Genomic DNA, 27700 nt, shown 5'->3' with positions numbered 1-27700 from the left:
CACCACAGTTCTATTAGAATGCCGCAAGGTGAGAAATTGAGGTTGCCACTTTGCGACGCATTTCATGCAATTATATAGGCTTAACAACATGGAACCTACACTTGTGACGCAGTTAGCAAAAAACAGCTAAGGCGTAGTGGCGCAGTTAATTTGAGTTAACGACTAGAACCTAAAGATGTCTGCGACGTTTTCTGTGAGTGCCAGTTTATTGTAACTAAATTCTATAGTTTTTGGGCGCGCTCGCCACGCCTGGCGTGGCAACGCAGTTAGCGAGAAGCCACTCTGCCGTGCTCCGCACTTGGTTTCGCGTGTGCAGAATTTTGCTGGAACAAGTTCGTGATGCTTTCTCTGATCTCCAAAATCACTTCAATTAATTTCCTTACATTTTGGGATAATCTTGAAACACACTTGCAGCGCGTCATGACGCAGCGAGAAGCAGCTCCGCCATGGTGATAAATTTAGTTTGGCGTGTACTGAATCTGAGTAGGACAAGTTTTGTGACGCATTTTTATGGCTTCGCAAAACCATATACCTCCTTTCGGTACTCACGCTTGTGAGAATCCCCTTAGGCAAGAATCCTCACAAGGTACGTTTCTGAACACTTCACCTAGAACCGTCATTTGTTCATTTATTTGACTAACTTTTGTTTCGCCATTTTGTGCTTGCATATCTGTCATGGTTTGATCATTTCTCTTTTCAGAAAGACGGACAACAGAGGCATTATTGGGCGGCAAGCTGCCCACGCCAAGCCATAAGAAGCTCATCAGTCACCATAATGACAACAGCTCCTCTCGAACTATGCGACTCACCATGAAATCCTTGCAAGTTTACCAGATAGAGGGGTGTGAGCATCAGGAAAGCAGCAGTGTACAGTTTTGTGCCGTACAGAGCGGCAATGCTAAGATTTTACATTCGAGCTTACTTGCATTTAAGGGTGTTTTATGACAAACGGAGAAGTAACATGATGAGTGCCAACTTGTTTCTTTTCAGGTCGTTATAGCCATGACGAACCGAAGAGAAACAATGTAGCAAGCTCCTACTTGTATTTCAAAGAATATGTCATCTGCTCTTTCCAAATCAGTTCGACGGGCATTACCACAAAGTATGACATGCTCCCTCACAACGTTAATTTGTTACGTGAACATGCAAATATTCTCAAAATCTTCAAAAACGCTCAATGCAATTTTGAAGAAATTATATCTCATCACTGAAACTCTGGCAGGCACTCTTCAGTTTATTATTCTATATTTTATTTAAAGTACCCTCAGTGCCATATGACATTAAAACGGAGAATGATTGCAAATTTATAGTCAAGCAAGCACGCATACAAGTGCAGTGAGTTCGGGTAACGTAATGATTCTTCTGAATGAACAATGTTGATCAATGATGATCAACGCGCTTTGAAATGTACTGAAGTCGCGGTATGAAGTCGTCGTGAACTGTGGTGTCATGGAAACTTCTATGAAATAGCAAAATACTGGCGACATTGCGGCGGTTAGATAGTGGAATAAGTGTTTCAACTTACACTTTTCATTGAGGTACTTGTGGTACGGCTATAATGAGAAAGAATAAAACGAGTAGAAGTAATAAGAGTTTTGCTACTAGAATCCCATATTGCAGATGCATAGTCAGGTTTCGAGGGTATCAGTCTTGTAAAGCTGTGGTATTGAAGTAGATGGTGCTTTGGAAAAGTTGCGCCACAAGTACCTGAGCATCTGATTAGCATTAGTAATGACCTATTTCATATTATTTGTCTAATTTAGATTACTTGTAATGTGTGCACCCAGATATCTATATGACACGATGAAATATAACAACGTTGTTTCGATGGTAAGGGCTAGGACTAAAATTAGATCTGGATACGCGCATTCCTTTACATTTGTTAACTACAAAAGGCTCATGTAAAGTTTGCATGAAGTGAATAAATAGGCTAGCCCAGCACTGTAAAAGATAGCTAGGAAAGGGAAATGCACACAGCCAGCCAACTCCACACTTCTCAAACACGACAAATCCATAAAAACTAATTTCCTTCTGATCGAATAGCAAATGACAAACCTGAGCAGTGTGTTTCCAAAATTCTTTTGAAATATACTCGGTGTAAGTTAGGATTAACATTCAGCCAATCAACAGTGGACGAGCAAGGCAAGCCTTAGAGTGAGGACTTGTCTTCGTCAAGGCCCATACAAATATGTTCGCTGGTTGAAGCGTTGGCTCCAGCCTAAGGCATCCTTTGCTGACCTCTGTTATTCAATTGAAATGTTTATCTCCTTGAAACCTATTTGACTTGTTTGAATACACGAACCGAGATGTTTTTTCAACATGAAACCATAACCTGCATTTTCCAAGGGTCCCTGAGCATTATTTGGCCTGGTATGTTTAGTGTACATGTCTATTCACACCATATTGGCAAAGGTCCTCTTAGGCACTCTTGTCTCCATAATATTCCTACGAGTACTCCATTTGTGTCGAAGCCTTTCCTGCCGCACCTAAAAAGTAAATGTGCACCAGAAACATCAAGAACTGACAATGTGTGATGTAAAGTTCAGCATAAAGTTTCTTTTCCCCTATACTTCTTGCCTCTGGTCAATGTGTAATGAAAACGAAGGCACATTGCAGCTCGAGGTTATCTTGTGGAAAGTACATGTTTGCCAAGCATATTTTTTTCTTTTTTTTCAAGTAGCACGGCACACAAAGAAATACGATGGTAGCCTCGCATAAATATCGCTGTCTCAAGCTTAGTTTCCCATGTTTGGCCGAACACGATGAAAAAACTCAATTTCAGCTTTCAATTTCATTAAATATATTGCGATCTGTGTTTCTGTATGTTGTAAACTCCATGACTGACAGCATTACCTCCATCCGACCCGTACAAAAATTCTGCCATATTACTGCTTCATTTACCATGGCAATAAACGACGCACGCTTACTTGTTGAAGTGATTTTTTGCCAGTTGTTGCCTCTCAGTCACTTGGGGATTTAATAACGATATCTGTAGTCCTGTTACAGTACTGTAATAACGAACACCGCGCGAAAGCGGTAACAAAGCGCCCAAAATAAGCGAGCGCGCAGCGCGACGAGCCCCACCAGCCGCTACCGTAGCGCCAATATTGCTCACCATGAAATAATAATGATTTTAATTTGGATTTTTCTAGCACCATCTCTCGGTCGTATACTTTAGTGGACAACGCCACCGCTACTCTTATTTCCGTTGCACTGTGGAAGGTACAGTGTGCCTGCTGTTAGTTTATATCAGTGTTCTGTGGTAAAGTCACGACCGTACACGGTCATGGTAAAGCTTCGGCGAATGTGTTTCGGCCGTATCGTACGCTGAATTTGTACGTTCTCCGCCACATCAACACCACAACCACCTTGTCGCGTGCTTCTTTGTGACAAATGCAGCACGCGAGAACTGCTGATGCTGTTTCTGGCGCTGTGTCAGAAAGTCGTTCGTCTATACTACAAAGCATCCCACGAAGAGACGTGCGACATATCGCTGAAATGATAGACCACCGGAAAAGATTGCTCGCGAATATCGTCCCTGATTACAACTTACCTACGCTATCTGTGCGTCATTGTCGCTCATAGTACTCATAGTAAACTATAGAAATTGCTTCAAGCAGATCTTCCACGTGTAAGTGACTCTTCTCGCTAAATGTAGCCTGTGCAGCTTCGTCAAGAGCGGCTTACATGCTTTGTGCCCGTTGGCTGGCCCGCCTCTCAATTGCCTTCTGTGTGGCGGTGCAAACTTGCGCTCTAAAAGCCAGGACAGGAAAGATGCGATCTTCTTTACTTTGCGCGTTCGAGAACCTAATACGTGTTCGAGAACCCCACGGCCACGTATCGCGTCCGCATTCTTGCAACTGCTCCAACTACGTGCGCAACGCGTACGTCGGGTACGCAGTGCATACGAGAGATACACCCATCAAATCGCAAATGTTGAGCGAGCCACGCACCTCTTCAATATTCATTGGTATGGTGTCTTTCCGCCTTCACTCGACTGAGAGATCAACTGTCATGTACTGTTCTAGGAGATTCGCTATATCCGCATCACTTTCGCTCACCGCCAGGTGCACGCGTCGTCTCCTTAGGCACTATTTAAAGGCGGCTAATGTAAAGATACACAATTTCCAGCCCCGCGAGTTTGCCTAGATAAATAGTATACCCTGTACTCTTACAGACAATTTAGCCCTAGTCAAGTTTCACCACAGGTGGCCTTAAAAGCTTTTTATCGAACTCGAAAAATGCCCTTTCACGTTAAAATACATTATTTCGGAAATACTTTGCAGGAAAACTAAGTTCAATGCGCTCAGCAAAAGCGCATGACAGTCAAAGATAGCCTTCGATCCCCTTCGCTGTGACCCCAGTCCTTATTCAATGCCCTGTAGTGCGAAGGCTACGGCGGGGCCGTGTGGGGCCCGCAACGCTCCGCCTGATGGACGTCACCGTGGCGTTCATTTCACCATTGAGTCTGGGAGTTCGCATACGCGCCACTACATCCAATCTTGGAGCCTTTGATGGGCCGAACTCTGAGGCTATACCTCAGCGTACGGCTCATCCTTTTTCTGTATTACAGTGCTTTATATAGCTGCGCGTGGCTCTCCTCGCACCTAGTGACACCAACAGAGCATTTACTTTCGCACTTATTTCAATTCAAATCACACAATTTCTGAGGCCGGTCCAAACGTGATCTTCGCGTTGGCACGTGCGAGTTCGTCGGCAAACTGAATAAGTAATTGAGCATTCGCAGATTGCATACCGGTTTTACTCCGTCCCATACTACTGAACGGCGGAAGAAAGTGGTAAAAATATGCAGTAAAAAGTTTAAGTTGGGCGCTCACTACGTAAAGAAAAGTAAGAACTAGGCAGACGTAAAATATGGAAGCTCCTTAGCATTACTTATTGCGCAAGGCGGCTCCTTTGAGCGAGGATGGAGAGAGTATTGATGATCTCAAAATGGGCGTTGTGTCTCCCTCTCCTTCAGTTGAAGCCAGTTTATAACTTGTTCTCGAAGCCAACTACGAGGTATAAAAGCAGGCTCGGCAGCGATTCGAATTAGAAGCTTCTGCTCCTCCGACCGATTAGGAACACCACAATGGTAAGCCACCGGTGACCTCTTCACTCTCACGAGGCGATGTTACGCCGACAGTTCTGAATGCGTTGCTTTAAAAAGCACCGCTTTCATGGAGGTACGGTTACCATAAATTCATAGGCTTCCTAAAGATGCTGTTCTTTAAACTCACATCAAATGTAGCCAGTGTTAATATTTGGACGGTAATTCAGAAGCACGCAAGTATCTTCAGCAATGTATTTTTTCTGAAAGTGAAAATTATTCACGTAAAAATGTTTAGGCTCCATGCCCAGCAGAAGCCGTTTCGCTGTTCAGGAGACCGCGACTGAGCTACCTGCAACGAGATCTGAAAGCATTCCCTATTGTAATTTGCAGTGAATCTGCACCAAGAATTTGAAGCAGCAAACAATTCTTGTTCATGCAAGACAATAATTAGAAACGAATGCTCACCGACTAAATTTGCATCAGTAGTACTTCTAGAGGCAACATGTCCTTTACTTCCCAGCCGCGGTATCATAGCGTCTCTGGTGTTGCGCTGCTAACCAAGAATTGGCGGAAAAAACCCCTGCCGCGGCGGATGCATTTCGATGGCGCCGGAAAGCAAGAACACCTGTGTCCCTTGCATTGGGGCGCAATAATCATCTCCTGGTGGTGAAAATTAATCCGAAGTCCCCGACTACGGCGTGCCTCATATTGAACTCGTGGTTCTGGTTATTAAAACCCGAGAATTTATTTAAAATCTCCTTTATCTTCCCAGCTGCGTGCCTGCATCGTCCTCGCCTTGGCCACCAGCGCCTTTGCTGGTAACGTTGGTCACGTTGCTGGTGGCTACACCCTCGCCAGCAACCTCGGCTACGGCCTTGGCTACGGCAGCCTCGGCTATTCCGGTCTTGGATACGGTGGCCTTGGTCTCTCCCATTATGGCCTGTCCCACGGAGTTGGCTACTCCGGCCTGACCGGCTACGGTGCTGGCTTCGGATACGGATACGCCCCCGCTGCCAGCTACGCCGTCGCTGCTCCAGCTGTTACCCGCACCGTCTCCACCTACCACGCTGCTCCAGCTGTGACCGCTGTCCACGCCGCTCCAGCCGTAACCGCTGTGCACGCCGCCCCAGCCGTCACCTACGCTGCTGCCCCAGCTGTCACCAGGGTGGTCCAGGCCGCTCCAGTTGTCCAGACCTACGCTGCTGCCCCAGCTGTCACCAGGGTGGTCCAGTCCGCTCCAGCTGTCACCTACGCCGCTGCTCCAGCTGTGACCAGGGTCGTCCAGGCCGCCCCAGCTGTCACCAGGGTGGTCCAGGCCGCTCCAGTTGTCCAGACCTACGCTGCCGCCCCAGCTGTCACCAGGGTGGTTCAGTCCGCTCCAGTTGTCACCAAGGTTGTCCAGTCCACTCCAGTGGTCGCCAGCTACGCCGCTGCCCCAGCCGTGACTGCTGTCCACGCTGCCCCAGCCGTCGCCACCTACGGCGTTTCCCACGTTGCCCACGCTGCCCCAGCCGTCGCTACCTACGGAGTTGCCCACGTTGCCCACGCTGCCCCAGCCTTCGCCACCTACGGCGTTTCTCACGTTGCCCACGCTGCCCCAGCCGTTGCTACCTACGGCGTTGCTCACGCTGCCCCAGCCTACTACGGCTACGGTGTTGGCTCCCTCGGCTACGGTGCCGGCAGCTACGGTTACGGCCACGGTCTCCTTGGCTACGGCCTGAACTACGGCTACGGCCTTGGCTCTCCTCTCAGCTACTCCACCCTCCTCCGCAAGAAGAAGTGTAAGTTCCGCTGTATTTTCTGTTGCGAGCAATTCTATCGCGCATCGGTCTGTTCTTGATGTGTGCGGTGCTAACCTGTATTTATTGTTCTCGTTCCAGAAATGCTCTTTCTCTTGAGTCTTGGACCAGAAAGAAACCACACAGTCATGGACAACCAGATTTTCTGGTTTCAATGATGTATAGTCATTGTTATGGAATAATAAACTGTTTGTTTGACATCTTTATTTCATGATTGGTGTACCACATTCAAAGACATGATAGAATCCTTAATGAAATTCCGGGAATCCACCACACCGTAGGAACAGGCTTAAGTTAATGCTATATTCCAATGGCAGATTCGAAATGGCCGACGAACTATAAGCCGGAGCTATGCTCTACGGCGGCGAGTAACATAAAATCTGTGATTGAAACACAGGCACTCAGGCCACACCAATTGGCAGCGGGCGATAGCGCTCATAATTCCTCGCGTTATCTCGGCGTTGTCAGCCTTTTCGGCTTGAACTCGCGCTCGCGTGTTGTTTAGAAGGTCCGCGTTTCTTTTTAGCCGCCTGAGACCTAATGGAACACGAACCGAATGTAAGTCCGCTTCGCTCGACCGCCGTGATTGTGTGTCAGAAACGTCAGAGAAACAGCGAAGCCTGCGATTAATGCGGTGGCAACTCATCGAGACAGCCTGAAGTGCTTTAGCAACTGCATTTGATGAACAGTAAAAGCTGTTAAAGGCGAACTTGCAAAGAGGAGCAGTTGTTACCTCCTCATTCGAATACTGGCGAACGAAGTCGTCGACAAATCCCGCAACTTTGTGATATAATTGTAATCGATTATCTGACTTTTCAATGATGCATCGGCTTTCGATATCACCTTTAGTTTCTGTGTTTTATTTGTTCGCTGCGCATATAAATCATGCTCGTCTGCAAATAAAGATAAGTCTGAAGTTAGCCTTCTTTGCACTTTTCTGCCCTTTTTCCTACATTCGCGAGCTACGCAATGCCACCGTTATGAGGAGCGTCGAAGTGGAAAAGAGTGTATGTGTGTGAAAATGGAAAGCCAGTCGCGTGGTAAAGGCAGATATATGGCATGAGAGAGCTCGGAAGAGCCGGCAGGTGTGTATTATACCATTTTTTAGCTGCACCAATTTTTTTTATTTCCTTTGTCAGTTAGCACAATTCTGAACCTTGATCTAAATTGCTCAATGAGGCGACCATTACTTCTAGAAGAAATCAAAATATTTAATTCAAATATTAAGACAATTACGTCAAACACCTTTTCTAGATAATAATTTAGGACACATATTTAAATCTTCAAATTTCAACTAGCAAGCATGCAAGGCATACTTTCTACGCATCAATGCCGGTGCAATCTCGGAGGCCACGAGTAAGGCAAGTCAAGCCATGGCGACGGAGTTCATTGGCTTCCTTACTTACCAAGCGCAAGGAGCCTTGTGACAACGGCGGGTCAGCCTGAATCAGCTGCGGCGCATCGTGTTGGGTGGCACGTGCTTCTCCAGCACGATGGGCTTTCTACGCGTCCAAGCGCGCAAGCTGATTTCTTCTACCGCGTCTCAATTTTTCCATTTTCAAGGTGCTGCAGCTGGGACAAGTAGAAAGCTGAACGGCTATCCCAACATATAAACGGATGGCAGCTATCGTGAAGGCACTCACGTCAGTGTAAAGTAGTCGTGTTTTGCGTGTGCAGTAGATTGTTTTATTATGTATATTATGTTTCGTTATAATTTTGTCGCATCCGCGGTTCCGTGGGCCGGAAGCTCGTCTTCTTGTATTTATGTTTATTGCTCTGCACGCCGTTGAGCAAACTGCAGTAAATGGCAATAATGGATTGAACGAAGTAATGAACATAACGATGTATTTTTGTTCCCTACTACCACTTCGTCTTATAAATGTTTTCCTTTTCTTTTTCTTTTTTTATGTGGCTACGGGTCTTGCTCGTGCGCCAACTTGGAGCGGTTTCCCACAGAGGCGAAATACCCGTGTTCATACCCGTGTTCATAGGTGCCCACATTCACGGGTCACTGCGCTTTGATCGCACCACCATGATACCCAAACTTCACTTCTGACCCTGATTACCATGGAAAGTCGGCGGTTATAAGCTGTTGAGTCAAGATTTCGGTAACATATGAATTTTCAAATATTTTGAGATTTCAGTGTATTATCTTTTCTTGCAGAATCCTTCGCGACGGCTACCATAAAGAAAAGACGTCCGAAGAGGCGTTAAGCCAAAGGGCATTAGTATTTCCGATTACTGAAGCACTGGAAAATGAACTTAAGGCAGCTTGGCAAATCGGTTTCAGTAATTCCACTAGCAGCACTAGAGGGACGTCAACGCAATTGCCCATACGACAAAAAAATCTTGTAAGCTACAATAGTTCGTGAGAGCCAGTCGCGTTGTTGCCAGTTGTTGTGTTGGAGTTATCAGAAGACAATGCGGTCAATGAAAGGTAAGAATCACTCGCCACCAAAAAACTTCGTGAATTCGGTCCAAGAATATATAGCAGTGGATCCCATGTGATATTGGAACAAAATGTAAAGAAATAGTGAGCAGAATGATTCGTTGCAGCACATAACCTAACTTTCATGAATTTACGACCATGCGATTTGTTATATTCGAAGCAAAAACAGCACTTCAGAGACGGAGATGCCAATTATGTAAAGTCATGGGCCCTTTATGGCCAAATTGGTTGAGCCGATGTACTTCTGTTCTATTAATATCATTTTCCGTCTGCGACAAGCCAAACATATTCTGTCCCCGTCCACTTCGCCAGTCTCGCACGTTGCGTCACAGAACAGCGACAACACCCCTTCTCTCCACTGAGGTGAACGGTGTTTGGTCGCCTCGTTCGGCTGTTACATGGGTTAACGCTTGACTGCAAGAAATATTTCTCGATTGAAAGTACACCTGGGTAGCCCATACCTAGGCTCATCTCGCTACACTAAAGACGCGTAATGGAAACGCAGCTGGTAAAACCGATCAGTTGTTCTCCGTGCGGATGCCATTTCGCGGTCATTGAACGATATAGCTCAGCTACCACGGAATCAACAAATTTGTCGCTACAGCTTTAAGAAGTGGAGTAATTCCTTTTGTTTTTAAATGTATTTGAACCGAAGCGTATAAAAGAAATTTTCTTTCAGTAGCGTGCAATTGTTCATTGGTATAGCGTTTTTTTTCAGTTGCACCATGCTATACAGCCCCTTTAAAATCATGCAGAAATCATCGAAGATGACTGTATAAATAAAATAAAAGCTTTGTTATTCCACTCAGTCGTCCGTGAATCACTGAAATATAACGGATAAACAAGCAAGACAATCAGGAAGTCTTGCTTAAATTGTTGATGATTTTTCGATGTTACATGCATGAATTTGCACTTGCTACCCGATAGGTGTCCATACTTCAATGCTGACCTATAACATGTCCATGCTGGCGGGATGAAATGCAGCCTCGTCTCCGCATCCATTCACTTCCGACAGCCAACTTTGCCGCTTCCAACAGTCCTCCAGAAAGCTCGCCGCGACAATGACCAGCCCGTACAGAGTTTGGCCGTTGGGTCCCTCGTCTGGCTCACACTACAATTCCACTCCACTGGCTTCATTACCAAGTTTGCTGCTAAGTGTGACGGGCCATACCACCTCTTCGAGGGCCGGTCTCCCGTCCCCTATGTCATTGATTCAGTGAACCGTCTTCGGACAAGCGCCGTGCCAGTCATTCCACCGTCCACGTCAGGCGCCTAAATCCGCATGACGGGCCTCTCATTCTCGCATCGCCTTTAGCCGCCAGAATGGTTCCCCTTCACTTCCGGTGCTATTGTAATGAAGAAGAACAGTAAGCACGTATCGTACGGTGTTAGTTTCATGTGACGCAACGTTCAATATGGGTGCCAGCTGCAAGCTGAAAAATGAAGTATGCTTTACGAATTTTATAATTCAGTCACACCTCGTCATAAAAAAACGGTGCATAACAAAATACCGCGTATAACGAAGCAAGTGATTCTTCCTAAATATTCCATCTGATTAAGCATTTAAGACCCTCTTTTACCCAAAGTAGAATTGCCTTGACAATGAATATTAAGAACTAAGTTAGTTGCTATAAATAACCGAAGTTCAACGGATGTACAGCCTCGTCTACTCTTAGGGAAAACACGCGAACGCGTGTCTGGGATCCACGGTGCGCCGCATACAAACGCCAGGAGCACGGCCACTTGATGAAAAACAAAAAAAAAGAAGAGAAATGGTGGGGCCTTCCACGTCAGGCGGGCTCCAATGGGAGCGCATGTCTCAGCCGCTGTTGCATTCTAAGCTGCTTGGCTGGGCCGAACGGCGCTAGTTGTTGGGGACGGGACACGTCGGTTCCCCCGGGCGACGGCATTCGAAGCGCGTTCCTTTAGAATTTTAACGCGATAGCGTTAAGGAGCTCGTGTCGCAGAAAAGCCGGTGTCGTCGGCGTCGGTGTCGGCGTTTGCGGCGTTGACCGTGAGCGATAAATCACGGCAGGCGCTTCATAAATAAAAAGCAACTTCCAAGATTGGCCCGGTGGGAATCGAACCAGGGTCTCCGGAGTGTGAGACGGAGACGCTACCACTCAGCCACGAGTTCGATGCTTCCCAGCGGTGCAAACGCGCCTCTAGTGAATGCGGTGTTGCCTTCGAAACGAGCCGTGGAAAGTTATACTGCGTTGTATATCGGTAATTATGAACATGTAACGTACAGAAGTCACAATTCCACGAGTTGCGAAATGCGTTTCCGCTGCATTTCTTCTGCGCTTTCCGCACACGCAGAGCCATCTTGCGGCAAACACAGAAGACCCCCTCCTCTCAATGTACGGCGCTGGCCCGACAGGAGGCGCGCCGCGCGCGCATTGGGACCGCTGCCAGGCGCGTCGCGGGACTCCCTCTCCCCTGACGACGCTTCGCCGTGCTCCCGGTCCTTTCTTTAGATTACTATCTATCTCTCTGCCCGTGCCGATCGCGACGTTTGGCTGGCGTAGATCGTTTCCCCTCCGAGACACCGAGTTCTTTGGTTCGTTCCGTTCGCTCAGGCGCACGTTTCGTTGCCGCGCCGAACGCTGCGTTGCTCGACGCTCACCGCGTGATAGGTGGGCGCTAAGTCCGATGCGGGGCGCATCGTAAGTGATCGCTGTGCCGTAGCGCATTCTCTTATACCCCTTGGCGGGTCGACGGGAACGCTGTCGCTTCCCACTCTTGAAGGCGAAGCTTAAGCGTCCTCCAATTTTTTCTATGCTTATCCCAGACAACACTCTCCGACTGGTGGAGTCGCGGCGGATGACAGCGTTTTCGAGGCACGCGGCAGGCCACACTTTCCTTCTTTGCTTTTTTTTATCCAGCGGTTGAAAGCCAGACGTGGCGCATATACGGCATGTCGTGTGCTGATATGGCGGCAGCATGAGCAAAGCTTCGCCTGATACTGGCACCGCAGCTTTGCTTGCATCACGGTGCGCGAACGCCCGTTTTAGAGCACAACTCTGAAGAGCCAGTTCCTGCGTTGAGCGTCGGCGTACCAGGCGTCGGCGTCGTCGGCGTAACTGAGCGAACGAGCAGTGTAACGGATGAAAGAGCGAATGCGCAACGCAGCGGGGGATGGAAATTGAAGAGAGCGCGAGAATAAAAGCGGAGGAGGAGGCTATAGTGAAAGCATGACGCAGAAAGTGAAGGAGGAGAATACGGCGAAAGCGTGAGAAGAAAAACGTAGGGCTGCTCTGCTGCGACGAAGCTTACCACATGACGGCCGAGTAACACACGTTGTCTGTTCACCATTGGCATGCGGCTTCGGCGCCCAAGGATTTTATATATGCAAACAAAGCGTTGTACTAGTGGACGTCTGACTGCTGCGGCTGCTGTGAACCGCACCCACGCGTCACCTACACGCTGTCTCTCGCGATCTACCGATTAGCGGGGCAGTTGTCTCAGGATACACATTACCCACGCCAGCGAATACATCGCGAAATCAAAATACGTATAGAGCTGCTTTCAAATTTCGCGTTAGAGAGTATCTTAATAGTCACTGGAATCAGATCCCGCATTTCGGTGGGGGCGAAATTGGAAAACACCTGTGTACTTAAGTTTGGGTGCACGTAAAAGAACCCGATGTAATCCAAATTTCCTGAGTCCCCCACTACGGCGTGCCGCATAATCAGATGGGGTTTCTGTTACATGAAAGCCCATAATTTAATAAATACTTGCGTTTCTAATGCCTAAGCATTCCTTGGCGAGTAACCCAGCTTTGTCACGCGAAATGTGTAATGCCTTGTATCTGCATAAAAATGCCCAATTTAAACTTAAGACATTTAATTATTAATATAGTGTAAATATAGATGATCGGTAGCTTCATAAGCAATAATGAACAATTCTAAAACCTCCAAAAATAAAGAAACGGAGAATACCCATAGTGATACATAGGGCTCCTTAGAAAATGCATGGACAGCTTATAGTAGAGACTTATAGAGACTTATAGATAATTATAGAGACTTGTAGAGACTTATAACAGCTTATTACAGATTTGAAATCAGGGGGTGGGCCAACTTATATTTGTGGGTTGGCCCGCTTAAACTTGGGGCTGGCAAACTTAAATTCGGGTGTTGCTAAGCTTGAAATTTTGGGGTGGGCCAACTTAAATTTGGAGATAAGCCTAGTTGATGTTTGGCGGTGGGCTAACTTGAAGCTGCGGAGTGGGCGAACATGGAGGTTAGGGCCGGGCCTTCTTGAAATTTGGGGGTGTGCTTCGGATACATAGACAACTCCAGTGAAGTTTCTGCATTATTTTTCAATTCTTAAATTTGCTTTGAATTGGGCTTCTACGAACGCATGAGTGGGTGAGGATTGTTACGTGGTTTTCTCACGGATACAGGCAATGTGCAGGGGGTGTGCTCTTGATCGCGCACCCTTGCTCGCACTGTAATTGCACAACCGCCCATTCAGTTTCGCATTGAGCTGCATAGCTTTTTTCGCATTGATCAAACAAACACATGGACAGACGTTGCACTCGCGACTAATTCATTGTACGAAGGCGCGCTGAATATAATAGCTGCGGTGCGCATGCGCGCACAGGCAAGAAAGAAAATGCTAAATACAGAGGGATGTGCCGCTAGCAATACTAGAGCAGATGCACAAAATAAAGCATCCTTTTATGTGGCAGAAAAAAAATGTCTGGAGCATTGAACTCGCCTCAGAGCTCCTTCATCCTCAGTATGGCCCATTCAAACAGCTTTAAAAAGAAACCAACCTCCTCGTAAACGTTAGCTTCAGCATTGGCACGTACGCTGGGAAAGCGCCTTGCCCTCCACCCCCCCCCCCCCTCAACATTTAAGAGGCATACCCCCCCACCCCGCCCACACCACCACTCCTTACGCACATTCCTAAAGCGCCGCCAAATCAATGTTGAGAGTTGACAGCTATTCGGTGGTCCACATCTTTCTGCCTTTTACCCTCCTTTTGGATGGCGGTAGTTATCGCCACCTGCTCTGGTGTGAAGGCCAGTTCTCGCATCGATTCGGTACCCGCGCAATTACCTCGACATGCATTCAGTTGTCAGCATCTGTTCAACGGTCACGTGCATCGCAGTTGTTTCGTTAATTCAATGTGCTTTGCTTAGACTGATCCAGAGACCAGGAGAAAAGGATTCGGCTCGTGGTCAGCTGGTCCGTATGCTTGTCGAACGAGTTGCGGTAGGAGAAAACGCCAGTTGTGTTTAACCGTTCTTTGTGCTTCATTATTTTTCTCGAGTGAGGCCTCGCCGCGACGCTGCCAGATCCTCGGAACCATATACCCGTGATATGGGTTAGATAAGGCGGAAAATAATATCACGCTAAAGAGCGTCCATCATCAAACCCTGCAATAATAATTGAGAGGGAGCTTTAGCTCGGGTACTCCTATCTAAATACATATAAAAGAAGAATTCGTTTTTCTCGGCAACCACTGCACAAACTTTGTCGTGTTTCGTTGCCTTTAGAAGAAAAACCTAAAGTCTAGGGGCCATTGGTTACGAATTTTTGATTTGGATCGTCTATTTTTTTTTTAAGTTGCGAAATTAAAAATTTTCAGGAAACGACACTATCAAGTTGACAACTCGAAAACACAACAAGGAAAAATGGCATCACACTTCCGTGAATTGCATCTGATAGTACATAAAGCGGAAAAAATTGATATGTTACGTATGAATATGAAAATATTGAGTAATATGCAAATACAGCTGTTACAGAAGCCTTGTGCGCAACGTAACAAATTCAGGTATGATGTAAATTGACATATCGAATTTTCCCGCTTTGAATGATCTAATGGAAGCCGTTTACAGACCCACGGTATATGTTCTTGATGCGGAGCAAGTAATTTATAAACTTCTTGCGTCGATTTTCTTCCAAATTAAAAAAATTTGAATCTTTCCCAAACTTTACGCCCTGAATTAAAATTCTGCTTCTAACAGCCACTAGAATTTAACTTTCTCTCTCAAATGCGACAAATTTCGTTAAAATCAGTGAAGCGATTATCTCAGAAAAACGTTTTGCTTAAGAGGAAGCTAAAGCTTCCACTTAAACTCCTCTTAAACTGACTGTCACCCGTTACCTCGTCTGGTACTTCCCTAATTGTACAGCAGCTTTCGTGCAAAATTGGCAACAGGAAATAAGAGCCCCAAGGAGTTGAGAAATTAAACGATCTACAAAGGGAGAGAGCCATGCAACAGCCAAACGGTAAGGAAAAGCTAAAATTTACAAATTTAACAAATTCGGGAAAATATTTGTGGTTGAAAATATCCTTATTTAAAAAACAATATAGAAAATGCCGCCGGAAGTGGAGAATGATTCTGTGAGTTTCGGATGGCGCTTCTACAGTTATCTGTCGAGCAGCCCCACGTAGGCACTTCTGTGCTGTGCCTATGTGGGTCCTTTTCTAACCTTCCGCGGTGTGCGCTGTACGTCTAGTACCGCGACGTCCTGCGCTCTATGTGGCTTCACGGGACTGGCGGTCACGCATCGTTACACAACTTCCCAAATAACAATAACAGTCGGTTTTGGCTCTTGGTAGAGCAGTAAACGATGGATCCAAATCCACTGTGATTCTTCCGTAAACATAAATTGCTGTATAATTCTTCCAGAGCAAATTCAAAATACGCTACTACACTGGGATACAACCTAAGTCTTCAGTGAAGCCCCGCCCAGGTCCTCATAACCGCCACCCACTGTTCCTCCGGGAGGCTGCAATGAATTCGTACGTCGAACTTGTCCTGTTGCCCCAATAAGACGGTAACCGCAACAATAAAATTATTACAACGTAATATTGTACGTTTTCCCTAGCCTGGTATAGTCGAATGGCGAAAGCCTAATCCTTTATTAGACTGAAATAAAATGTTTGCTTCACTGCAACTATTTTATGTCAAGTTTCACCTCAATTGGCAGTGCAGTTTCACGAATAAAATGTGTTCGGCACTGTACCGCATGTACCGCAGTGTTCCAACTGTACCGCAGATTTTGAAGAGTGCAGTGCTCAAACTCAATACACTCAGTGTGTGCTGCACACCTCACTGCTTCCGCCCATGAAAAGATTCTTCAAGGACAGCAGACGCTCCGGACGAATCAAGTAGGATGTCATTTTAAAAAGGCCGCATGATGACGATTTTCTTGCTTCTGGGATTGGCAGGTGGAGTAACACATCCCCGCGTCTTCTCTGTGCCTCGGCTGCCAACTGCTGTTTTGTTTTTATTTTCTGCTGCAGTAATGTTTATTTTACACGTTCGCTTGCTTGTTCTTGGCAGTGTTCTTTCTGCGCTTCTGGTTGACGTGGTTCCTTGTTTGCCAAGTAGACGTGTATCTCAAAGGCGTACCTATGACATACACTTTATTTCGTCTCACATTTGCGGGTTCACGCGTCTTTGTAACGAATTGTGGGCGTTATTCACATTCGCGCTAGTAAAGGCACCCTCCGCCCTCATTTGCAAAGAAAACTTACCTTGGCGTGCCCCCCCCCCCCCCCCCCCCCCGGAAAGTAATCCCGGGTACCTGCCTGCTTCAGCATTCTCAATGCAGTTATCGCCATTTTTCGTAACGTTCTACACAAGTGGGGCGCGCAAGTGGACCAAAATTATGCGCCTCCATCGAATATAGTGGCCCGTCCGCGGGAGCAAAGGCGAAAACCTTGCAGGGCGCAGGGAGCGCAACTGGCACGCTAATGTTCCTGTATATGCTCCCGTAGGGAGCAGAGTTGCGCAAACCTTTAGCGGCAACGCTCGCACCGCTATTCGCCAAGAGCTAACACCTAGTGAAAAATGACGTCGAATCTTCAACAGCGCCGCTGCGAAGCCAACTTTACGGGTGCGACGCCTACTCGCCGTTACCTCAGTTTCAACGGCATTGCAATAAATGAACCGTCGAGCGTGCGTTGCGTTCATCGGCTCAGAGCTTTAGATTCGTCGATATTAAGTCAAAGACCATGCTGAAGTGATACGAAAAACATCATATTCACACTTGTATTCTCGTATGACGGGGTGCAGCGCACCAAACTGCACAAACCGTACGGAAAATGGCGCCAGACGGGCGGACGCCAGCTGGCGACTAGAATGGCTACAGCGCATCAGCCGAGATCGGCCGGCAACTAAACAGACCAGGATATGCGAGATGCGTTCACCTTGCTTAAAGAGGACAGTTTTGCCTTCTTTACACCATAGCAACATTTATCTCGAGTAACATGCTCGTTAACGCTGCGATGCGTGCGGGTGGCATGAAAGGCTGTTCACTTGTACTATATTTGGAGTATACGTGAAGCGCGACAAAGGCATGGACAAAAAATGAACGACACCTGTGTGTCCCTGGGCACGTATACGCAAAGCTTGTCAACTTACCAACTCGCCCATATGGCTGTCTTGCTTGTACAATTGTGCTGACTATACGGCTCTAGAAGAGTGGGTTCAAAATGGAGTAAATGCTAGCGTGCACAAAATTCCCGCTCCACCCTGGTTTTTCACTCCTGCCTTTTTCTTAATTTTTTTGTCGGCGTTCTACTTTTTCATGTAACATTGATTGATGTGCTAGTGGCCACTATTTTGCAGTAAGCGAAAACCTCGCGCGCTCCCGCTTACAAGACAGGTGTGATAGCTTCAGCATTTACCACCCGCAATATCTTGCTTATTCGATCGACCTTAGTCGACGTCAGCAATGTAAAATTATACCTTTATGCTTAATAAGCGCTGTGTTATAGCAAGTTGACCCGAGCAGTAGGAAAAGATCAAGCAAAATGTGTCATACTAAAGTCTGCAATGTAATAATAATAACATTGCAGGTTTGCCATTTTGACGTGATTAGTGCAATAAAATTAAACTGTTGTCCCTATTAATAGCTTTTCGCCTTTCGACTTGCTTTGAATTCTTCCCCCCAAGGCGCCAAGAACCAGCACTCTTGCCCTTCTGCCAGCATGCAGCCATTGCTCATCCATTCCTTGTACGAAATAAATTTGATCTAGACGCTCGTCGATCTTCATTATTTTTCCACTTGAATATTTGCTGATACGAAGGTAGCTGGTAAGTCCGTGGTATGAGGGAATCGTAAAAATAAACTTAGGATTAAATGTGCGCACGTGAGCTTTTGAAATGCGTTTAAATCTACGTGCCAGCGCTGAACATATCGAAAACGCGTAGCTGCTGTGAACGAAGGTTGGTGATAAATAACGCTCTGTTAACAGTCCCTGACATACCGGCAGCCACGATATTTCTCTTGGCAACGATTATTATTCGGCGGGTTTCGGCAGCCAAAATGCGCTCACCTAATTGTCCACTTTACCTGCGTGAATTTTTCTTTAAACACCCTTTAAAATATTTTTTGCCTTCCAGCCTCGGTGAGAAAATTTCATATGTATACTGGAAGACATTACACTGCTTTTTTTTTTGCAAGGTACAGCGCGATTGCACGCGAACTTTTGAGGTGCTCGAGCCACGGGCCTGGTAAGGATTTTATTTCGGGGGATCGATGGGGGTCCTACCCCATGTATGTTCTTTCGTGTGTGTGTTTGTATACGTGTGTGTGTATATATGTACAATCGTGAGCATAAGTGGAGACATCACGGTTCCTCTCCAACGGGGTGTTAGTTTTCTTTGAGCAGCGTCACGCGGATTGGCTTAAATTAGATGACAATAACATCTCAGTAAGTTTATGCGTCCAACATTAGACAGCCGCCACCAAGCGAACGTGTTTAAAGACGGTGAATTTTATTAGCTGCGGCGTTTCACTGCCATAACGGCTGCATTCACGGCATCCGTCGTTAGTGATCTGCTGCGTCTGGCCGCGTAATCACGTGTTGTTTTAAAGAAAATGTACTAGCTGGCGTGAAAATTCGCCGCTGGAACTGAGCACAGTCCATGTCGATACTACCAGCGAAAATGGATTAACCTTGCAGCCTCTGGGTGTGTGGACTGGTGAGTAGAAATGCACTGCTTCGCATTTTCAAATTTTATTGCGCGCGAGGCGGATGAAGCAGATTCCTGTAGTCATTTCTTAAATACGGAAAATAATAATTATAAGATCATTGCTCTTCAAAGAGGATTCAAAGATCTTGTTATTTTGATACGTTGCTACAATTACCAACACGGAGCGCAGCATAAATTATAAATCGTTTTGGCTAGTGCTACATAAAGCTTGCGGTGCGATGAATTCGATGGACATTTGTGCAAATGAATTTACTGTGATAGCTGGATTAAGTGTATTTGGTAGAGAACAAAATTACTGTGCTTATTACCTAGTAGCTAAAAAAAATTTCATTTGGTCCGGATGATCCACACAAAGATACCATTGAAAGAAGTGGACACTCAATACAGGGTGTGTGTGTGTGTGTGTGTGTGTGTGTGTGTGTGTGTGTGTGTGTGTGTGTGTGTGTGTGTGCGTGTGTGTTTGTGTGTGTGTGTGTGTGTGTGTGTGTGCTTTTCTTAGTAATACAGAGTCGTAAACTCACCCGCACTCCCGCCATAGTAATTGAGACTCTTTTTGCCTTCTACTACAGCTTGTAAGACGCTGCTCGTATTTGTTCGCCCCTTTGGACTGTATTGTCCCTCGACGTACAAGGCAACAGTGAATGTGTCACCACTGGGTCAGTATCCTCACAAGGTATGTTTCTGAACACTTTACCTAAAACAGTGAGTTGTTCATTTATTTGACTAACTTTTGTTTCGCCATTTCGTGCTTCCATGTTTGTCATGGTTTCATTGCTTCTCTTTTCAGAACGACGGACAAAAGAGATAATATCGGTCTGCAAGCTGCCCACGCCAAGCCATAAGAAGCTCAACAGTCACCATAATGACAACAGGTCCTCTTGAAGTATGTGACTCACCATGAAGTGTTTGTAAGTTTATCAGATAGAGGGGTGTGTGCATCTGGAAAGCAGCAGTACATAGTTTTGTACCGAACAGAGTGGCAATGCTAAAATTTTACATACAAGCGTGCCGAGCGATACTTGGCAAGCTGGGACATAATCCTACCGTCGTCGGTCCCGACGCTGTGAAGCCGCCCAACGACGTAAGATCCAAGATTTCCATACAACGGATGCACCACAATGTGCATCCCACCTACAACGAGGGACGAAGACGAGCCAGGGGTAAAGCTCTGGTCACCAGTGCCCGCTTGAACAAGGATAGAACTTGCGTCGTAGACGCTACTTCATACGCTCAAGAAGAAGCCTACTTGTGGTCAAGTGGTCATCGACTGTGATTCCAGTCTACAGTTGCGCTACCATCCGCACTTCTAGTTCCAGCGTTGCAGAGTAGGTCGCTATTGCTCTTGCCTTGACGGACAGTGCACATGACACGAATTATTCAGATTGCAAGGCCGCTGTCAGGGCCTTTCAAATGGGAATGGTTGCTCCCCACGCCCTATGTATAATCGAAAAAGCTAAAGCCATCGAACATTACTCATTGGTCTGGTTTCCTGGGCACCTTGGTACCGTTGAGGGTGCCTCACTCAACCCCAACGAGGAGGCGCACTCGGCTGCACGAGGTTTGACTGACCGTGCGCCGGGTAACGCGTCCTTTCCTGGACGACCCGAGCCTCTCTGCTCGCACAATGAGATCCGCTAACGTAATTATCTATCAAGAATACTTCTGCCTTTGCCGCACTCTCAGGCAGTCACTCTCAGACTTCTGCAAACAAGCACTTACCCGAACCCCGCGGCGCGGCACATATTGTATACCGAATGGTTCCCAAGCCCGGACTGCCCTCTGTGCGGTGGTTATGCGGACTTTGAGCATGTCCTGTGGGACTGCACCTCTACCGGTCCCTCTTTCACCCAAGAGGAAATGATGACGCTCATTAGGGCCCAGGAACAGACCTCTCAAATCCTGGCAGTCCGGAGTTGTCGCGAGAGGACCGTCAGGTTTCACCTGATGGTCCCCGACTGGGCCTAGACAGGTGACGTTGAGTTTGCTCGCCTCTATTGTGGACCAAATAAAGTTGTTTCATTAACTCGCATCCAAGATTACTTGCATTTAAGGGCGTTTCATGACAACCGAACAAGTAACATGCTCGGCGCCAACTTGCTTTTTTTTCAAGTCATCATAGCCATGACGAGCACCAGAGAAACAATGCAGCAAACTTCTACTTGCTGATTCACTAACTATGTCATCTGCTCTTTGCAAATTAGTTTGACGGGCATTACCGCAAAATATCACATGCTCACTCAGAATGTTATTTTTTCACTTGAAAATGCAAATAATCTCAAAACCTTAAAAAACGCTCGATGCAATTTTGAAGAAATTACACTTCATGATGACTGAATCCCTGGCAGTCACTCTTCTGTTTATTATTCTAGATTTTATTTAAAGTACCCTCAGGGCCATATGACATTAAAACGGGGAATGGTTACAAATTAGTAGAGTAAAGCAAACACACATAAAAGTGCAGTGAGTTCTGGTAACATAATTATTCTTCTAAGTTTAAAGTGTTAGCTAATGCTTCCACAAAAATGTTGCTGTTGGTGATGGCTGCCATACTTGAGGGAAGGTGGCTTCATTCTTGAGATGTACGGAGGATGAAAGATTGAAAGAAACACTTCGTGTAACATGAATAAACTCCTACCTTACTGTGATGATCAACGCGGTTTCAAATGTCCTTAGGTCGCAGTATGAAGTCGTCGTGAAGTGGGGTGTCATAGAAACCTTTCTGAAATAGCAAAATACTGGCGACATTGCGGGGGTTATCTAGTGGAATAAATGTTCGGTTACGTTTTTTATCGAGGTATTTGAGGTACAGTTATAATGAGACAGAATGAAACTAGTGGAGTGAAGTCATAAGATTATTGCTGCAAGGATCCCATATTAAAGATGCATACTAAGATTTTGAGCGCATTATTCTTGTAAAGTAGTGGTTTTTAAGTAGACGGTGCTTTGAAAAAGCTGTGCCATAAGTAGCCGAGCGTCTGATTAGTATTGTTAATGATGCATTTTATATTAATGGTCTAATTTAAGTTATTTTTAATGTGTGCACCCAGATATCTATATGACATGATGAAATCTAACAGGGCGTTGTTCAGATGGTAAGCACTAAGATAAGAATTAGATCTGGATACGCGCATTATTTTACTACTACAAAGCATCCCATGAAGAGATGTTTTAAGTGTTTTGGAGCACAATCCCCCCGCTGTCATCTTGTTGTAAGGTTTACACGTAGCTGAAGGGAGGGACTTCCCATCGCTGGCTACCAGTTGTACGGGTAGTCAGCGGTGTAGTCGTGCTTGAAATATGTGGTAGCAGGCCCGTGCCGTCGTCCAACTCACCCACGCTTGGGCCGTGGTTGTAGGGAGGAGCTTGCCCTCATCAAAAACTAGGAGTACAGAATTTATTTGCAGTATTTACATGTTGACAGGAGGTACATTTCAGCAGTCTAGCATGACTCCCAAAAGAAGCACGCAATACGAGCTACACAGCACAAAGCATACGAGCACAAAGCACACAGCAAGCAGCCGCAAAACTGGTGCTTAAAAAACCTCAGTCCTCCCTAGATCCCTAGGTGAGGGAAAATGGCTGTACAACCTTCGTCCAATCGGACCGTCCATAGTCGCTGGAGGCGTAGTCGACCCGCCTTTGAGGGGGAGGGCTCACACACTCACATACGCACTTTGGATTCCCAGAACCCACCGATTTGAGTGGGTCCTTGTAGACAGGTGGTCACGCTTGAACCCAGAGGGCACCTCTTGATTCCAGAGCTGACTTCTCAGGTAAGCGCCACAACCGTCAGCAGACTGGGACGAATTCTGGACCCCGCAAAAACGCACCGTAAAACACCCTTATTCAGCAGCTCTGTTGCTGCAAGTAGACCATGAAGGCGACAGCGAATGAAGTAAAAATACTCTGTACGCCCAACGTGGCTAGACTTGCTGGCGCCGTCGACTCTCCGAAGGAGGCGCATGGTTGAATAATTTTGCTGTGGTCTCCAGCTCTCCGAAGGCGGTGTATGGTCGGTTAACTTTGCTGGCGCCCCCAGTTCTCCTATGATACGCGTTGTTGGCTCTCCAAAGCCCCTCGTCGAAGCGGCCGGGAAGGGTTCGAAGGTCGCTTCACCGAAGGACGCCACCCCCGCAGGCTGATCATAACAACGTGCGACATGTCCCTAAAATTATGGTTCACCGGAATTTATCGCTCGAGAATATCGTCCCTGACTACAACTTTGCTTTCTGTGCGTCTTTGTTGCTCACAGTTCTTATAGACATCTAGAGAAAGTGTTGCAAGCAGATCTTCCACGGGCTGCAGTGTCGCATTATTACAGTTATGTCGCTATGTTTACCATCCCGTTGGAATATCGCGTTAGTAACTTCTCTGTCTTTTTTTAATCAATAATACTGTTTACCCCTCTGGCCTTGTTAATTACACTACTTCACTCAAAATTATCTCTGGGATTTTTTTCTTGTTATTATATTATGTTATGTTTTTTTTTTCCTACAGAATTGTGAACTAAATAATTCTTCTGCATCTCGGTTGCACTTTCCATTGTAGTTTGTAAGTTGATACGGTTTCATAGATGTCATATATTCTATGTATTTTCTATGTACTGCCCCCCTTAGTCAATACCTCACTTTGAGGCCTGTAAAGTCCTTAAAAAGTGACTGCTCACAAAATGTAGCCTGTGCAGCTTCGTCAAGAGCAGTGTACATGATTTGCGCGCGTTGCCTGGTCCGCCTTTCACATGCCTGCCTCGGGGCGTTGAAAGCTTGCGCCCGGAAAGCTAGCATAGCAAAGAGGTTTTCTGCCTTCCTTTGCGCAGTGATCTATAAAGTACAACCATCGCTCGTGTTCAAATATGTGTTCGAGAACCCGACAGCCACGTATCGCGTCCGCATTCTTGTAACTGGTATAATTACGTGCGCAACGCGTGCATTGAGTACGCAATGCTTACGAAAGATACAGCCATCAACTTGCAAATGGTGAGCAAGCCACGCACCTCTACAGTTTCTGTAGGTATATTGTGCCTGGGCGCCTTGGAGCAACTTAGAATTCAACAGCCATGCGCTATTCTAGGACATTCGCTATATCCGCATCACTACCGCTCAGGCCGGCCAGGTGCACGCATCGTCTGCTTAGGCAGTATTTAAAGGCTGCTAATGGAACGATAGACAATTACCAGCCCTGCCATCTTGCCTAGATTAATAATATACGCTATGCACTTATAGACAATTTAGCTCAAGTCAACTTTGTCCCAGGTGGCCTTAAACGCTTCTTATCGAAGTCCTAAAATGCCACTACATGTTAAAATATAATATTTCGTACACACTTTAGGTAAAAATAACTTCAATGCGCTCAGCAAAACTACAGGGCAGTCAAAGATAGCCTTTGATCCCCTTCGCAGTGACCGCCGTCCATCTTGAATGCCTTGCAGTGCGAAGGGTATGGCGGAGCCGGGAGGGGCCCGCAACGCTGCGCCTATTGGACATCGCCGTGGCAAACATTTCACCGTTGAGTCTGGGCGTTGGCATAGGCGCCACAACTTGCACTTTTGCAGCTTTTGACGCGCCGAACTCTGCGGCTATTCCTCAGCATACGGTTCAGTTCAGATTGTCTCATCCATTTCCTGTAGTACACTGCACTAGAAAGCTGAGCGCGCCTATTTTCGCACCTAGTGACACGAAAGAACATCTACTTTCGCACTTATTTCGATGCAAATCACACAAATTCTGAGGGTCCAACAAAGGTGATCTTCGCGTTCGCACGTGCGAGTTCGTCGGCAAACTGAATAAGTAATTGAGCACTCGTAGATCGCATACCGGTTTTACTCCATCACATATTATTGCGGGGCGGAACACAGTGGTAAGAAAGTGTAGTAAAAAATATGTAGATTGGGCTCTCACCACGTAAAGAAAAGTAAGAACTAGACAGGTATAAAATATGGAAGGTCCTTAACATTACTTGTGGTGCATGCTGGCTCCCTTAAGCGACGATGGAGAGAGAGTTCATGATATCAATCTGGGCGTTGTGTCTCCCTCGCCTTCAGTCAAAGCCAGTTCTTAACTTGTTCTCGAAGCCAACTACCAGGTATAAAAGCAGCCTCGAAAGCGGGACCAGTCAGAAGCTTCTGCTCCTCCGACGGATTAGGAACACCACAATGGTAAGCCACCGGTGACCTCTTCACTCTCACGAGCCGATGTTACGCCGACATTTCTGAATGCGCTGCTTTAAAAAGCACTGCTTGCTTAGAGCTAGGGTTACCATGATTTCATAGGTTTACTAAAGATGCTGTTCTTTAAACTAATATCAAATATAGCAGTTGTTAATATTTGGACGGTAATTCAGAAGCACACAAGTATCTTCAGCAATGTATTTTTTCTGAAAGTGAAAGCATTATTCACGTAAACGATGTTTAGGCTTCATGCCCAGCAGAAGCCGTTGCACTGTTAAGTAGACCGCGCCTGAGCTACCTGCAACGAGATCTGACAGCATTCCCTGTTGTAACTTGCAGTGTATCTGCACCAAGAATTTGAAGTAACAAATAATTTCGGTTCATGCAAGACATAAATTAGAAACGCATCCTCACCGATTAAATTTGCATCAAGAATTCTTCTGAGGCGTCATGTCATTTACTTCCCAGCCGCGGTATCATAGCGTCTATGGTGTTGCGCTGCTAAGCAAGAGTTCGCGGGAGAAAACCCCGGCCGCGGCGGGTGCATTTCGATGGCATCAGAAAGCAACAACACCTGTGTCTCTTGCATTGGGGCGCAATAATGATCTCCTGGTGGTGAAAATTAATCCGAAGTCCCCGACTACGGCGTGCCTCATAATGAACTCGTGGTTCTGGTTATTGAAACCCCAGAATTCATTTAAAATCTCCTTTATCTTCTCAGCTGCGTGCCTGCATCGTCCTTGCCTTGGCCACCAGCGCCTTTGCTGGTAACATTGGTCACGTTGCTGGTGGCTACACCCTCGCCAGCAACCTCGGCTACGGCCTTGGCTACGGCAGCCTCGGCTATTCCGGTCTTGGATACGGTGGCCTTGGTCTCTCCCATTATGGCCTGTCCCACGGAGTTGGCTACTCCGGCCTGACCGGCTACGGTGCTGGCTTCGGATACGGATACGCCCCCGCTGCCAGCTACGCGGTCGCTGCTCCGGCTGTTACCCGCACCGTCTCCACCTACCACGCTGCTCCAGCTGTGACCGCTGTCCACGCCGCTCCAGCCGTGACCGCTGTGCACGCCGCCCCAGCTGTCACCTACGCTGCCGCCCCAGCTGTCACCAGGGTGGTCCAGTCTGCTCCAGCTGTCACCTACGCTGCCGCCCCAGCTGTCACCAGGGTGGTCCAGTCTGCTCCAGTTTTCCAGACCTACGCCGCCGCCCCAGCTGTGACCAGGGTGGTCCAGTCCACTCCAGTCGTCCAGACCTACGCTGCTCCAGCTGTCACCAAGGTTGTCCACTCCGCTCCAGTGGTCGCCAGCTACGCCGCTGCCCCAGCCGTGACTGCTGTCCACGCTGCCCCAGCCGTCGCTACTTACGGAGTTGCCCACGTTGCCCACGCTGCCCCAGCCGTCGCCACCTACGGCGTTTCCCACGTTGCCCACGCTGCCCCAGCTGTTGCTACCTACGGTGTTGCTCACGCTGCCCCTGCCTACTACGGCTACGGTGTTGGCTCCCTCGGCTACGGTGCCGGCAGCTACGGTTACGGCCACGGTCTCCTCGGCTATGGCCTGAACTACGGCTACGGCCTTGGCTCTCCTCTCAGCTACTCCACCCTCCTCCGCAAGAAGAAGTGTAAGTTCCGCTCTATTGTCTTCAAATCGAACAATTCGATCTGGCATCGGTGTTTGCTAGATCGTGCAGCGCTAACCTATACTTTTTGTTCTCGTTCCAGAAATCCTGTTTCTCTTGAGACTTGGACCGGAAAGAAACCACACAGTCATGGACAACCAGATTTTCTTGTTTCAGTGATGTATAATCACTGTTATGGCAGAATAAACTGTTTGTCTGATATTTTGCTTTCTATTCTGGTGTACCACATACGAAGATATGATCGTATCCTTAAAGAAATTATTGAGATCCATTCCACCGTAGGAACAAGGTAACGTTAATACTTAATTGCAATGGTAGATTCGTGGTGGCCGACGAACTCAGGCACTCACGCCGCAGCATTTGGGAGGAGGCGCTAGTGCGCATCCGCTACCTCAAGCGCTCATAATTCTTCGCGTTCTATCGTCGTTGTCAGCTTTTCCGGCTTGAACTCGCGCTCGCGTGGTGTTTTGAAGGTTCTAGTTTCTTTTCACCCTCCTGAACTATAATGTAAATCGCGATGAGTGCAAATCTTCTTCATTCGACCGCCGTGATTGTGTGCCCAAAACGTCAGAGATACAGCAAAGCCTGCGATCAGTTTGGTGGCAATACATTGAGACAGCCTGAAGTAA

At 46.9% G+C, this 27700-nt stretch overlaps 1 protein-coding gene across 1 annotated transcript; it reads left to right on the top strand.

The window, feature by feature from the left end:
• The first annotated feature begins 4945 nt into the window (after window positions 1-4945).
• LOC135910987 (ice-structuring glycoprotein-like) lies at window positions 4946-27272 on the top strand. The gene is made up of 6 exons (XM_065443062.1): window positions 4946-5095; window positions 5826-6834; window positions 19835-19938; window positions 25306-25419; window positions 26153-27053; window positions 27154-27272. Coding segments are annotated over exons 1-6 (2133 nt in total). The 5' UTR covers window positions 4946-5092; the 3' UTR covers window positions 27156-27272.
• The last annotated feature ends 428 nt before the right edge of the window (window positions 27273-27700 follow it).

This window comes from Dermacentor albipictus, chromosome 2 (genome assembly GCF_038994185.2).
Source record: "Dermacentor albipictus isolate Rhodes 1998 colony chromosome 2, USDA_Dalb.pri_finalv2, whole genome shotgun sequence".
NCBI lineage: Eukaryota > Metazoa > Arthropoda > Arachnida > Ixodida > Ixodidae > Dermacentor > Dermacentor albipictus.
Note: the sequence above shows the minus strand (reverse complement) of the source record. Positions and strands in the feature narration are given on the sequence as shown.

Bases quoted from the DNA above. Each gene is read 5' to 3' on its own strand.
- LOC135910987 (XM_065443062.1), top strand. The intron at 19,939-25,305 runs GTATGTTTCTGA...CCTCGCCTTCAG, and splicing joins TGGGTCAGTATCCTCACAAG to TCAAAGCCAGTTCTTAACTT. The intron at 25,420-26,152 runs GTAAGCCACCGG...TTATCTTCTCAG, and splicing joins GGATTAGGAACACCACAATG to CTGCGTGCCTGCATCGTCCT.